The sequence below is a fragment of the Musca domestica genome, unplaced genomic scaffold (genome assembly GCF_030504385.1).
Source record: "Musca domestica strain aabys unplaced genomic scaffold, Musca_domestica.polishedcontigs.V.1.1 135, whole genome shotgun sequence".
Lineage (NCBI taxonomy): Eukaryota > Metazoa > Arthropoda > Insecta > Diptera > Muscidae > Musca > Musca domestica.
In genome coordinates, this window is record NW_026712181.1 from 1,087,166 (window position 1) to 1,103,256 (window position 16,091).

The 16,091-nt window shown below is 34.2% G+C and overlaps 2 protein-coding genes across 3 annotated transcripts in view; one reads left to right on the plus strand and one right to left on the minus strand.

Annotated features, from left to right (window-relative positions):
* LOC101895118 (ubiquitin carboxyl-terminal hydrolase 46) overlaps positions 1–16,091 on the plus strand; it is a 201,279-nt gene that overhangs the window by 124,559 nt on the left and 60,629 nt on the right. For both annotated transcript variants that reach the window (XR_009341645.1, XM_059118898.1), the window contains exon 2: positions 10,214–10,778. The gene's annotated coding sequence lies outside the window, so the exon portion shown is untranslated. The remainder of the gene's footprint in view (positions 1–10,213; positions 10,779–16,091) is intronic.
* On the minus strand, positions 4,199–6,519 carry LOC131800980 (phosphate-regulating neutral endopeptidase PHEX-like). The gene has a single exon (XM_059118896.1). It carries the CDS (start codon positions 6,435–6,437, stop codon positions 4,395–4,397), a length of 2,043 nt encoding a protein of 680 aa, XP_058974879.1. The 5' UTR covers positions 6,438–6,519; the 3' UTR covers positions 4,199–4,394.

Consider the following 16,091-nt stretch of genomic DNA (forward strand, 5'->3'; position numbering starts at 1 on the left):
GCCTTTCCACATTTTTTTAAATTTTCGGCTTAAGATTGCTTGCATTTTAGGTATAAACTATCTCCGGAAAAACTATTTTTGTAAGAAATATTAACCTTCAAAAGAGGCAGAGAAGGGGTCTATTGATACCTTTTTCAAAATGTGCGGAACAACTATAGTTTAGTAAAATCTCCGGGATTTTTTTGAAATTATTAGAGGAAGGTATTTGTACTCTAATTTCGGGAAAGTATTTTTTTCCTGGGGCGAGGACGACCCGGTTACCCGAATGTTTGACCAGAGAGCCCGCCTTAAAGACATGAATCTACGGACAATATAGGTATCAATCGAAAGCTAATAAAAATATCACATGGCGGGCATCATTTAACACGATTGGGAAGTTATATCCAGATTATCGATGTTTTGGATCCAGAGATATGGGACAACCCAGGAACCAGGACAATCCAATTCTGCCACGGTTTTTCTAAATTTGTTGCTGTTTTAGTTAGCTGTGGCTTGAGATTTAACAGAGTTTTTTTCGCGTCTAACAAAATGATGACTTCTGGGGATTCTTTTTAAGAAAATCCGGATCCGAAAATGTATGATTCGATATAACTCCCGAGCCGAATTTGATATAACTTCCAATAACTCCATCCAGCAACCACTTGTTGGAAAGGTATTTTTAATAGCGTTCAAATGATATCAATATTGTAAATATTAGTTTCGAAGATCCGGGTCAAAACCGGTTCTTTCGGGTCAAATATCCGGATCCGTCAAAAAAATTACTTTTCCGGAATAGTGGTAAAAATACCGACCTCGAAACAATTTTCAAAACAAAAAAAATAGAGGTTTTACTAATTTCGATGTTTAACGGCAGGACCTTTGGTATTGAGGTTTGAGAGCAGCACCGGCTACGTGATTCATAGTTTTTTTCTAAATTCTATAACATTTGTAAGAAGCCGGCCTTTGAGCAATATCTTCGGAACTGGATATATCAACACAAATACAGAAAAAACTGCAACCAACTTTAGACTGGTGTCCTTTCTAAACCACTCATCCGACAGCTGTTAAAATTATTGCAGTGACAGCTCATTATATTGTTTACAAGCGTACAAAAGCATTCTGCTGAGAATTTTCCAGAAAAAAAGTTATTCGTGATGGAATTCAAGCGTGATAGTGTGATTTCTTTATATTTGGCTGGACAACCACAAGTGGCTATTGTTAGAGCACTCCAGCATTTAAATGTGGATAAATATTTTGTGTCTCGTAACATGGCTCGTTAGCCCGACGTCAAGGAAGTGGACGAAAGGAAACAGCAACATCAGCAGAAATGGTTCGAAAAGTAGAAAAGAAGCGACTTGATCGAAACCCGCGTAGCAGTGGCCGAAAAATGGTTCGTGAGCTGAACATATCGCAATATTCCATTCGGCAAATATTGAAAACGACCACGGGGTAAAGGCATTGAAATTCCAAAAGGTGCAAGAACTTACACCGCAACAGAAAGAAAAGAGCTAAAGAGTTGCTTCGCTTGGCCGAAAGTGGTGAACTGCCGAACTTCTCTCCGATGAGAAAACATTCGTTGTCCAGCAGTTTGTAAAGAAACAAAATGATCGTATTTAGTGGCCAAAGAGGTCAGCTGAAAATGTGCACATCTTCGGTTGGCCACCAGAACCCAAGCGCCGGCTATGGTGATTGTGTGCGCCGCCATAACAGCCGATGGTCACTCTCCGCTCGTATTAATCGACCGTGGCATCAGAATAAATGCCGAATATTATCGCGAAAATATTCTGGAGGGTGTATTAAAGCCTTGGGCACACAAACATTTTGGTCGCAGACCTTGGATTTTTCAACAGGACTCAGCACCATCGCACTCAGCACGCGCCACCCAAGATTGGTTATAAAATGAGGTTCCTCGCTTCTTTTCCAGCGTACAATAGCCACCAAAATCTCCGGATAACAATCCGTTGGACTATTGTGTCTGGAGTGTTTTGGAAAGCAAGGTTGGCACAAAAAAATACCAAAGTGTCGATCACATCCAGCAAGCGTTTCGCCGGGAATGGGCCAAAATACCGCAGAGTTTAGATTTGTTCGAATTGGTCATCTTTGGCACGAATTATGGCCTTTAAACGGCCAATGAAACCGAAACACGTTGCCCGGATGCGACTTTTTTTTTATTGGCAGCGTGTGACGCTTTCATTGGCCGTTGGAAGGCCATAATTCGTGCCAAACATGACCAATTCGTACAAATTTAAACTTATTGTGAAACTTGAGGCTATTTCCGACATTTTTTGCTTTCATTCACTAAAATTAAAAAAAAGTCAAAATTATTGCTTTTGACTTTGTTGCAGTTTTTTTTATCTCACCCTGTATAACCCTGTCTTTCATTAGGAAAATTGTTACCACGAACAAAAAAAAAACTATTTCTAGAACATATGACAACCCACCCCTTCAAGCTTTGCTCTATTTTAAGTTCAGGTCAAAACGAGGTTATCTCTCAACCCCACAATCATCCATAATTTATAAAATAATACACAACTTATGTTTAAAAAAAATCAAAATATTCACATTTTATTGAAAAAAAAAAATACAAAACAGAAAATAAAAAAACAAACCAGAGCATTAACATAATTTAAACAAATTATTTTTTTTTTTGGAATTCATTGAAGAAAAAAGTAAAGGGGAAAAATAGAACACATAAAACCAAAGGCATTAAGCCTTCTTTACATAATACAAAGTATTGTTCAACATGAATAGATTAAGTTCATCATAGCTGGAGGTCTTTTTCATATGTTTTGCATTTAAATTCAGTTTTCGTTTTTATTGTTATTTTTTTTATTTATTTTGATTCAATTTTTTTTTTTGTTGAAAAAAGTAACAGAAAGGCAGGTTAGTGACATGGGTATGATTTTTTTAAATGTTTTAAATTTCATTTTTTTAATTTAAATTCTTAAAGTTTAAATTTTTAAAAATTTGAAATGTTAAAAGTTAAAAATTAAAATTTAAAAAATTTGAATTTAATAGATTTATTTTAAAAAATTAAATTAAAAAAAATTAAATTAAAAAAAAAATAAATTAAAAAAAATAATTAAAAAAAATTAAATTAAAAAAAAATTAAATTCATTTATTTTATTGAAGAGAATTTTTAATTATTTTTCTTAATTGTGGTTTGATTTTAAAAATACCACACGATGTAAATTTACATAATTACATTTTTTACGTTTAATATTTTTTTCAATTTACATTTTTTTAAATTTCAATTCTTTAAATTTACACTTTTTAAATTTAAATTTTTTAATTTTTTTTTTTGATTTGGACTTCTTAAATTTAATTTTTTTCACCCGTTTTATTTTCACCAAAAATTAAAATTTAAAAAAATTTCAAAAAAATAAAATTTAAAAAATCTGATTTCAAAAAATTCTTATTACAAAATTAAATTAAAAAATAAATAAATTTAAAAAAATTAAATTAAAAAAAATTAAATTAAAAAAAATTAAATTAAAAAAATTAAATTTAAAAAATTTTAAATTCATTTATTTTATTGAAGAGAATTTTTATTTATTTTTCTTAACTGTGGTTTGATTTTAAAAATACCACACGATGTAAATTTTCATAATTACATTTTTACGTTTAATATTTTTTCAATTTACATTTTTTAAATTTCAATTCTTTAAATTTACATTTTTTACGTTTAATATTTTTTTCTATTTAAATTTTTTAAATTTTAATTCTTTAAATTTACATTCTTTAAATTTAAATTTTTTAAATTAAATTTTATTAAAATTGAATCTTTTAAATTTAATTTTTTTTAATTTAAATCTGTTAAATTTATTTTTTTTTTAATTTAAATTGTTTAAATTTAATTATTTTTTTTCACCAAAAATTAAAATTTAGAAAAATTTCAAAAAAATTAAAATTTAAAAAATCTGAATCTAAAAAATTTATATTACAAAATTAAATTTAAAAAAATTAAATTAGAAAAAAGAATAAATTTAAAAAATTTCAAATTCATTTATTTTATTGAAGAGAATTTTTATTTATTTACTTTTAATTGTGGTTTGATTTTGAAAATACCACACGATATAAATTTACATAATTACCTTTTTTACGTTTAATATTTTTTCAATTTACATTTTTTAAAATTTCAATTCTTTTTTTTAATTTTAATTCTTTTTAATTAAATTTTATTAAAATTAAATCCTTAAAATTTAATTTTTTTTAATTTAAATGTATTCAATTTATTTTTTTTTTAATTTAAATTATTTAAATTTCAATTTTTAGTTTAATTTTTTTTTAATTTGGACTTTTTAAATTTAATTTTTTTCACCGGTTTTATTTTCACCAAAAATAAAAATATGAAGGATGTTGCTCTCTCTCTCCATATCGCCATCTCTCCCTTCTCTCTCTCTCTCTCTCCTTCTCTAATACAAAAACCGTTTCTGTTCGGGATTCATTTTATTGCCCAATTCACATTGGAATTCTCGCGAAAAATCATTGAAATTCGCCAAGGCTCCTATGACACGCCACATCTCGGGCAAATCATCAAATTCCGCAATATCTTCGGAATAATCAGCACACCATGTCTGGGCAAAGGCAATAAAGAACAACTGATTCTGACCATATTTCTCCATTAACGGCAACTGTTCTTGTTCGGCCAAATCACTGTTGGCTTTATTCTTCCACCACTGTTGATAGGCTTTGTAGGCCATAATCAGTGCTCCATTATCCGCCACATAGGTGTTGATCAGTTTTTTATCTTCGGTTTGAATCCATTTGGGGAATTTATACTCCTTGTATTGTTCGAGGAACCATTGGGCCCGATTATCGAATTCTTTTTCGGACACAATATCCCACCATGACTTGGCATAGCCATGTTTGTCATATTTCCGTCCCTGTGAATCGAAACCCTTGAGCATTTGTTGAGCCAACAGATAGCCCAGAGTGCCATAGAGTATGGAATGGGGATAGGAGGGATCCCAAAGAAAACGAACCTGCAAGAATTCCACAGGGATGCTGATTTTATTCGTCTCATAGTCATAGTGCGGCAGGGTGTATTTGGTGGGCGGGTCCTGGGGCTTCTCATAGAGTTGTGCCAAATTTAGCCCAGTCTTCCAGTGCCAAATGGCAATGAGATTTTGATAGTAGTTGGTACGGCGCATAAACAACTTCAGCATCTGCTCGGCATGTTGGGAATCTTGGGTGGCAATTTGTAGCTCCATGGCTTCCAGCTTTTCATTTGCCTTTTGCTTTGTCTCACCCCCAATCCAGGTGAGACGTTGTGAGCTTTGCAACTCCGAACGGAATGTCTTTTTTATGTCCTTCCACACCGACTGCAGTTCATTGATCATTTGCATGGTGTGGTAGTTGCGCAGGAACATGCTCTCCAAGGCATCGGGGAAATATTCCATTACCCTGTTGACACAGTACTGGGAATCCTTGGCCAATTTGGCCCTGGGCAAATCGAATTGTTCCAACACCTTCCACATGGTGTAGTTGGCAATGGTGAGCTTGGGTGTTGTCTTGATAACATCCATCAGGGTCGAGAAGTAGTCCTCCGGCGACTCATAGACCTGGGCATAAATCGATTGGTTGAAAATCAAATTCAAATATCGATTGATATCCACATAACTGCCATAGGCTGTTTTCAAATCGGCCGTGTAACGTAGGCGGGTAGTCTGTTCCATGGTCAGGCCTTTGTTGTTGGGCAAACCCTCGGCCAAACGTTTCTCCACAGCCAACACCTGTTGGGCGACCTCGGCAGCCCACTCTTCGGACATATCGGGGAAGTAGCGTCTCAGCTGATTCTCAATCGACGTGGTATAGGCCAGACGCAAACTTTCCTTATCTTCCTGCAAATATGAATCACGATCCAAATACATTTTCGGAGCACCCACCATAATCCGGTTCATATCCTTTTCCATGAAATCGGGCACTATCTTCAGGCCAATCAAAACATCCACACCCAGCTTGCGGCGCATATTGGCCACAACACGTAACCAATCATAGCCGGATTCATACCAATTAACATTCGAGACCATGGGCCAGCCACCCTCGAACTCGGCCACCTTAACAATGTGCTCCAGGCCCTCAGCATCCAATTGGCCCGTTTCCCGGCACGACTGATAGAAGTCCTTAAGCTTGTGATCAATACCCGAATCACTTTTGCTCTCAATCGACAACATTTCAGCACACTTTTTGCCATACAACTCCGAAAGCTGGCCGAGGTGGGAACTTTTGCCGCGGGCCGGGGCCGGATTCAAGTGACCCCAACGACCACAGGCGAATTTATAGAAATTTTGACAAGGTGGCTTGTTTTCATTCAGGAAGGCCCGCATTTCGGAACCCTTGGCCAGACGCAGCAGCTCAGAGGTGTAATTCTGTTGAACCGGTATCGCCCTGGTATTTTCCATTACCACCATCAAAATTATTGCCATTCCGGCAATCCCATAGAAATTCTTCCCCATATTTTCCAATCTGCTCTTCCGATTTGAAATTTCGAAAATTTTTCGTCTTCGACAATTGTTCTTTACTTCGCTCGTTGCTTTACTAAAATGAACTAATTTTGAATATGAGATGTTTTCAAATCTCAATTTCTTATCATATATTTAATTTGTTGTAGTTGTTATTGCTATTGTTTTTGTTTAGTTGCCTCATGATGCTCACTCATTTCACTTGTTTTGGTAGCAGAGCATGTAATTGAGTATTTCTCTATTTTGTATTTGTTTTGGAACTTTGTTTAATTAATGGAATATTGAAAAGAAAATAACGAGGGTGGGGAGAAAGGTTGGGGAGAAAACTTCAACTTGGCCATTAAACTAAGTGGGTTTCGCTCAAGATAGGTTTACTACAAGGTCTTTTGGATACGGGAAATCATTATCTATCGCTTTTCGGAGAATATTGAAATCGTGAAAAAAAAAGATTTTTGGAAATCGTTGATACCTTATTCACCTCACCCGTTTATGAAAACTTATATAGTTTATCCACGTATATAAACAATTCAGATACTTTTGGTAGGTACTCCTTTTGGTTAAAAAAGATTGGTGGCGAACTGAGAAACTTTATCCACACATTTTGGATAACATGGATAAAAGGTTCACTTTTGGTTAATATTTTATCCGCTGTTTTGGGATAACTAAAATTCGTATTCAAGTTTTTAAGGATAATCTAGATTTCTTCTCAAATTTTCATATGCTCCTTTGGATAACTCTCATTTTTGAATAACATAGATACTCATCCCCTCTTTAAGGCAACACAGATACTTTATCCACACATTTTGGATAACGTCGATATCAGAAGACCGGTTCGCTTTTAGATTTAGATTTATCTATCTACGTTTTTATCCACAAGTTTGTTAATTTACTCTCAGATACCTTATTCAGGTGTTCTGGATAACTCAAATACATTACCCAATCGTTTGGATAAGTCAGATACATTATCGGCAAACTTTGGAAAAGTCAGATACATTATCCACAAACTTTGGATAAGTCAGATACAATATCCAAGTGCTGTGGATGACTTAGATACATCGTGGATAATATATCTAAGTTATCCAGAGCACTCTTGATTACTCAGATACATTCTCCACAAACTTTAGATAGCTCAGATACGTTATCCGTGCACTAGGAATAATTCAGATACTTTTTCAAGAATTTTGGATAACTCAGATACGTTATCCGTGCACTCGGGATAATTCAAATATCTTATCTCCTCACTCCGGATAACTCAGATACTTTCTTTAAGAAGTCTAGATAACTCAGATACATTATCCGTAAACTGGGGATAGCTCGGACACATTATCCATGCACTCTGGATAACTCAGATACACTCAGATACCCACTTTGAATGAGTCAGATACTTTATCCACGTACTCTGGATGATTCAGATAAGTTATCCACGTACTGTGGATAACTCAGATACTTTCTTTAAGAAGTCTGGATAACTCAGATACTTTATCCGTAAACTCTGGATAATTCAGATACGTTATCCGTAAAGTTTGTATAACTCAGATACATTGTCCGTGAATCCTGGTTAATTCAGATAATTTATTCACGCAGCCTGAATAACTCAGATACATTATCCGTGAACTCTGGATAATTCAGATACGTTATCCATGCAATATGGATAACTCAGATACATTATCCACTCATTTTGTATAAATCAGGTACTATATCCACATACTCTGGATAACTCATAATTTATTTATGCATTCTGTATAACTCAGGCACTTTATCCGTGAACTCTGGATAATTCAGATACGTTATCCATGCAATATGGATAACTCAGATATATTATCCGCGCAACTTAGATACGTTATCCATACAATCTAGATATCTCAGATACATTATCCACCTACTTTGGATATGTCAGATACTTATACACCTATTCTGGATAACTCAGATACTTCATTCACGCATTCTTGATAACTCAGATACGTTATCCGTGCACTCTGGATAACTCAGATACTTTATCCGTAAACTCTGGATAACTTAGATACTTTATCCGTGAATTCTGGCTAATTCATATAATTTATTCACGCAGCCTGAATATCTCAGATGTATTATCCGTGAACTCTGGATAATTCAGATACGTTATCCATGCAATATGGATAACTAAGATACATTATCCACCTCTTTGGATAACTCAGGCACGTTATCCATGCGCTCTTGATAACTAAGATATGTTATCCACATATTCTGGATAACTCAGATACATTATCCACTCATTTCGGATAAGTCAGGTACTATATCCACATGCTCTGGATAAATCATAATTTATTTGCGCATTCTGTATAACTCAGGTACTTTTTCCTGAACTCTGGATAACTCAGATATATTATCCGCGCAACTTAGATACGTTATCGATACAATCTAGATATCTCGGATACATTATCCACCTACTTTGGATAAGTCAGATACTATATCCACCTAATCTGGATAACTCAGATACATTATCCATGCTCTCTGTATACTTCAGATACTTAATTCACGCCTTCTGGATAACTCAGATCCCTTATCCACTCACTTTGGATAGGTCAGATACTTTATCAATATACTCCAGATAACTCTGATACATAATCCACTAACTTTGGATAAGACAGATACTTTATCCACGTACTCTGTATAACTCAGATACTGTATTCACACATTCTGTACAACTCAGATACGTTATCCGTGAACTCTGGATAAGTCAGATACTTTATCCACATACTCTGGGTAACTCAGGTACATTATCCACATGCTCTGGATAACTCAGATACTTTATCCATACACTCTAGATATCTCAGATACATTATTCACTTACTTCGGATAAGTCAGATACTATATCCACCTAATCTGGATAACTCAGATACTTCATTCACGCATTCTTGATAGCTTAGATACGTTATCCGTCCACTCTGGATAACTCAGATACATTATCCATGCTCTCTCTTTACTTCAGATACAGATATTCACGCCTTCTGGATAACTCAGATACATTATCCACTCCCTTTAATAAGTCAGATACTTTCTCAATATACTCCAGTTAACTCCGATACATTATCCACCAACTTTGGACGAGTCAGATACTTTATACACATACTCTGGATAATTCAGATACTTTATTCAGGCATTCTGGATAACTCCGTGAACTGTAGAAAAGCCATATATTTTATACAGGGACCCTGTATAACTCAGATTCGTTATCCATACAATCTGGATAACTCAGATACATTATCCACTCACTTTCAGTATGTCAGATACTTTATCTACGTATTCTCGATAGCTCAGAAACTTTATTCGCACACTCTTTATAACTCAGATATTTTATCCGGGAATTCTGGATAATTTATATACGTCATATATAGAATATGGATAACTCAGATATATTATCCGCTCATTTTGGATATGTCAGATACTTTATTCAGGCTATCCAGCTACCAACCGTCAATAAACTGTTTCTCCAGTTTGAGTAGCTCAAATATAACTTTTGTGGATAATTTCATGTTTCTGTAAAACTTTCGGCATATTTCTGTAGTTACTTGATTTTCCTAAAATGTTAGTTCCACCCTGTTAGTCCATCGCAAACCCTCCATTTTTTTGCATAATTTATTTCTTTAATTGAATTAATTGCCGGCGCTCTAACGGATTTACGCTCATTGCCATTGGGGCTTTTAATAAAAATATTACCTAATTTCATTGACTACTTGAAGTCATAGTTTTAATTCTCTCCCTCTCTCTCTCCTCTCTCTCTCTCTTTGCAGGCATAACTAAAAATCCCGAAATTCTACATCATCACACCAGTATCATCAACAACAACAACAACTACAAAACTAAGATTTCTATAAGCTGAAGCTGAAAAAAACAAAACAACAGAAATTCTTCCAAATCATCGGCGATTTATGACATTATCTATTCCCGCATCGCGCCCTCAACGTCATAACCTCCCGTACCACCCCTTATCTTTTGTGTATACGTTAAACGTATCTTGAAGTTTTTAAAACTTTCAACCTCCTATTTTTGGAAATTTTGGAATTTTTTTTTTGAAATCAACGGCATTACAAATTCTGTTTGATTTCGAAGGGACGACGGACGTCATCAACAACAATTTTTGGAAATCTTTCCCCCACCCCCTACGCTCCCTAATTATAGAAATTCATTAGTTTTCTCTCACTCTCACAATTGGTGTACGAAAATTTATGCCCAAACATCGTTAGAACGCTCCAGAACATCAACACACACACGGATTTGTTTTGTGCCAACCAGGCCGGAGAAATCTTCAACTTCCTTAATTCGCAAGCAAAGGAAAACGGAATTAATCGGAACAAGGTAAGTTTGAAGGGAAGAGATAACATTTTTTAGTTTGTCGTTATTTGCTGCAATACACCAATGTCCGGTTTGAAGTTTTTAAACTTTTCCGCCACGGTATGGAAGAAGGGAGGGGGGTTATATTGAGTTTAATTTTTTGAATACCCCAAAAGAGTACATCGATTCTTGAAAATATGAATGACATTCTGCTCATGCCCATCCACTTAAAGTATCAAAATTTCGAATGTTATTTTCTTAGAGACTATTGAACTTAGATATATGGCTTATTTTGAGATTTATAGTGAAACTTTGTGAAGAATATTCTTGCTATTGCCTAAAATCCGCCTCAAATGAAAAAAGACCGAGGAAAAATGTATCAAGAAATGTGGAAATAAATTCGCGATTTTTATGCCCTCAGCCATATGGCTGGGGCTAGAGTGGAGGGTATATATCATTTGATACGGCCAAAACGTGCCTCAGCGAAATAACGGTTTTAGACCCTAGGTCTCTTTGGACCAAATCCGTTTCAGGATATTTGGAGTCGATCTAGCGATGTTCGTCCGTCCGTCCGTCCGTTTGGCTGGCTGGTGCACACGATAACTCTCGACGGGAGTATCCGATTTGGTCCAAACTTGGTACATTGTAATATTATTATCAAACTTAGATAGAATTAGTAGATGGACAATATCGGTCCACTCATTCTAGTACCTACCCCACAAAAGGTCGAGATTTTCTAAAAAAAAATATTTTACTGCACAGAAAGAAAAAGGATAATCCGATTTTGCTCCAACTTTGCAAATCCTAATATTTGCACCCGTGCTATGTCAGGTGCAAAAATGGACGATATCGGTTCACTCCATCAAGTTCCTCCTCCTCAACGGGTCAACATTTTGAATAACTATAAATCTTAAAAAAATAGATGTAAGAATCCGATTGTCTTCAAATTTCACAGATCGCAATATTTTTATTAACCCAAGGTCTAATGTGAAGATGGAATATATCGGTCCACTCCTTTTGGTACCTCCCCCATAAAGGGTCAAAATTTAGAGTATCCATGAAGCTCCTAAAACGTGAAATTAACATCCAAATCCATTCAGACTTGGCACATTTTAATATTTCTATTAACACAAAATTTGCTATAAAGATTGTAGAGATCGGAACATTCCTTCACCCACAAACGGTCAAAGTTTTGAATAACCAAAACGATTATAAAATCCGAAATAAGTATCTGCGGTTCTCTTCATATTTCACATATCCCATTATTTTTACCAACACAAGATCTGCTGTGAAAATGGAATATATCGGTTGGTCCTCTCATTCTGGTACCTCCCCCAAAAAAAGTTAGAAATTTTCAAAAAAAAAAAAAAAAAAAAAAAAAAAATGCTACACAGAAAAAGAAATCCGATTCTTTTGCAAATCTTAATCCCCCAACTTTGCAAGGTCTGGCGTGAAGATGAAATATATCGGTCCACTAGTATCGGTACCTCCCCCACAATGGGTCAAAATTTTGTATATCCACGAAGATCATATAGCGTGAAATTAACATCCGATTCCATGCAGACTTGGCACGTTTCAATATTTCCATCAACACAAGATCTGTTTAAAAAAATGGTAGAGATCGGACCAGTTTTTCTGGTATCTCCCTAACAAAAGTTCAAAATTTTTCAAAATCAGGTTCTCTTCATATTTCACACATTCCATTTTTTCAGTAACACAAGATCTGCTGTGAAGATGGCATATATCGGTCCACACCTTGTGGTACCTCCCCCATAAAGGATCAACATTTGGAACATTCATGAAGCTCATAAAACGCAAAATTAAGATCCGCTTCCATTCAGAATTGGTGCACCTCAATATTTCCATCAACACAAGATCTGTTATAAGCATGGTAGAAATCGAGCCATTTCTTCTGGTATCTCCCCCAAATAGGGTTCAAGATTTACATGACGCTCAAAGAAAGTGAAATTGACAACCAACTCTCTTTAAATTTCACAAATACAAACATTTTTGCTAACACAATCGGTTCACCCAAACTGAAATTGTACCAAATTTAGTACCATTCTAGTACTTTTCATGTCCAAATTTCGAAAACTAATTTTGTATATTCCAATCCCACAACAAAGCAGTAATGTCCGTCCAGTATCAGCTCCAGTACCGTTTAGTACTTTTCGTATACATTCCAAAACGTAGCACCTACTCCTCAACTTGGATTCCCATTCCAAATTTCTAGTTTTTAGCTCCTTCCGTTCACATAATACCGAATGGTACCATATATAAGAAGTTTTGGTACTGATTTAGAAACTTACGTAACCTTCAAGTTGGATTTTCAAAAAACCCTTTTGTATATCTATCCTGCACTTGCATCAGTGACTCATTCCAAACTTCACAATTTCAGCGCATTCCGTTTCTTCAATACAGAATTTTCAATTTTAAGTACATTTTAGTACTTTTCGTACGAAGCGTTTCATCTGGGTTTCATGAGTTCTCAATCAGTCAGTCAATTATTTCACGTTTTTTTGATATATATACGAGTAGATAAGCATTCAATCACTGATTCGAAAAATGTAATAGCTCTTCTTGAAAGAGCCATTATCATTGAAAGGTTTTCCAAATGCCCAAAAGTAAATATTCAGTTTTTACTTTAATTTATTACTTATTTATTTATTATTTTTTTCTATAGAAAAATGATATTCAGGACAAACTTTATCCAACACATGAACGCAAAGTGTCCGGATTAAGACTTGGTTCAGGTGGAGGAAAGTGAGCCACGTTTTCCGGTAGTACCGGCTCTTCCACTTGTACAGGTGGCGCCTCGTAATGATAACCATCATGGTTTACTTTATACACCGGTTTATGTCCTTGGTAATGATAATGGTTTACTTTATACACAGGTTTATGTCTTAGGTAAATGATTTTTAAATTATTTCCATATTTATTGCCAAAATAACTAGAAATGAAATAAAAAAACAAAATTATTTAAATTTCATAGAAGACGGAGACGAAATATATTTACTTATATCCTTTTACTGAGGCAGTTTCTGCTGCCGGGACCAATGCTATTGCCACTGCCAATGCCACAGCAAAAATGAAGAACGCCTGAAAAATTAAAAAAAAAATTGCCTAATTCTGATTTTGATATACACTGTCTGAATATAAGTAGATTACTTTAAGAATCATGTTGTGATGCTATCTATTCCCGTTTTACAATACTACTGATTGTTGGCATCCCGAATTCGAATCTTTTAAAGTCTAATTTGACAGAACTCTTCACAAATCTACAGGTTTTGGATTATTAATCGACCTCATATCGAATGTGGAATTAAAACACATCGGCTGTAATTTATTCATGATCTAATTTTGCTCTCTACATGGTTTTTTGATGTTTGGTGTTTCACCCAGCACCCCATTTATAGACATGCTAATCAGGCCCATTAAGTTGTTCCTCCTAACAATTTCTTTAGAAAATTTCATAATAAAAGTGCCAAACCTTTTTCGATATTTTTAATCTATTTTTATAAGCATATGCTTATCTTTGCTTATATTTTAATTTCATGTTTTTTTTTTGGTCGGATGTATTGATGTATGAAACTAATTTTTAATTTAAATTTTAAATTTTGCAAATTTATACTTTAAAAATTTTAAATAATAAAAAATGTTTTTTGTCATAGAAGTTATTTTTAAAATAACTATTGGGAAGAATATCCCAGACAAAAAAAAAAACAAGTGAACTGATGGTGATTGGTGGCTCTTTTCGAAACCTAGGTATTCCCTGTCTTACCCCCTGGTAAACATTACCATCGTTCTCCACTAATAAACAAACCTTGTTTTTATAAAAATTTTAAATAACGATAGAAAGTTTTAGGTACTACAAGAACAAGTTAGAAAGCTTCAGGCGGGTATTCGACCGCCATATATATGCTCAGCAATGACCATATATTTATTAATATTTTTTCGTAACAGAATGTTTGTAGAAATTAATGCAGCAGGGACCGACAGGGAAAAGTATTTATTTTTACCAGTTTTATATACCTATATATATGAAAGAAATCCATCAGTCGAAACGGATAAAGCTAGAATCTTGTAATTCTGCATGTAGGTCGATTTTGGGGTCTGTTGGGTTGATACAAGGCTGGGTTTTTCGAAATTGCATATATATATATATATATATATATATATATATATATATATATATATATATATATATATATATATATATATATATATATATATATATATATATATATATATATATATATATATATATATATATATAAATCTGGAGGGGCGTACCAAATTTCATCCACACTTGGCACATTTATAATTATATTAACCTAAACTTAGGTGTGGAATTGGACAAATTGGCCTACCTCCTTCTCATCCTCGTCCAGATTATGTCAACAAACTTCTATGTGCAAAATATAATATTTTTCCCCTGTCTGTCCCTGCTGCATTATTCATACAAATATTCTGTTAAGATAACCTAAACTGAGGTGTGGAATTGGATAATTTGGGTTACGCCCTTCTCATCCTCGCCCATAATAGGACATCAAAATTGTATGTTCCTAAAAAATCTCGGTCGGTCCCTGCTGCATTATTTCTACAAACGTTCTCTTCTGATAAATTACTAATATGGTTCCCAGAAAGGTATACACAAATAGATGGTCAAATACTGAAGCTTTCTAACTTGTTCTTGCAGTATCTAAGATGGACAAAAAAAAGTAATTTTTAGGCCGAAGTAAATCCGCAATTCTTTCCATCGCTATTTAAACATTTCTAAAATATAAATTTGCAACATTTAAAATTTAAATTAAATATTTTTTCATTCATCAATACATCCGACCAAAAAAGCCTATTGAATTAAAGTAAAATAAAGATAACATTGTTAGCATTTGCTCATAAAAATAGATTAAAAAATATTGAAAATGTTTGACACTTTTATTATGAAATTTTCTAAAGAAATTGTTAAGAGGAACAACTTAATAGGTCTGATTAACATGTCTACGAATGGGGTGCTGGATGACCAAAAATACGTAGGTAGCAAAAGTAGGTCATGAATAAATTAAAACATTTGTTTGTTAATTCCACATTCGATATGAGGTCGGTTAATAATCCAAAACCTGTAGATTTGTGAAGAGTTCTGTCAAATTAGACTTTAAATGATACTGATTCGGAATGCCAACAATCAGTAGTGTTGTAAAACGGGAATAGATAGCATCACAGCATGATTCTGAAAGTAATCTACTTATATTCTAACACTGTATATCAAAATCAGAATCAGGCAAATTTTTTTTTTCTAATTTTTTAGGCGTTCTTCGTTTTGGCTGTGGCATTGGC

What these genes read in the sequence shown, in the direction of transcription:
- LOC131800980 (XM_059118896.1), bottom strand. Translation starts at nt 6,437, where the DNA reads ATGGGGAAGAATTTCTATGGGATTGCCGGAATGGCAATAATTTTGATG.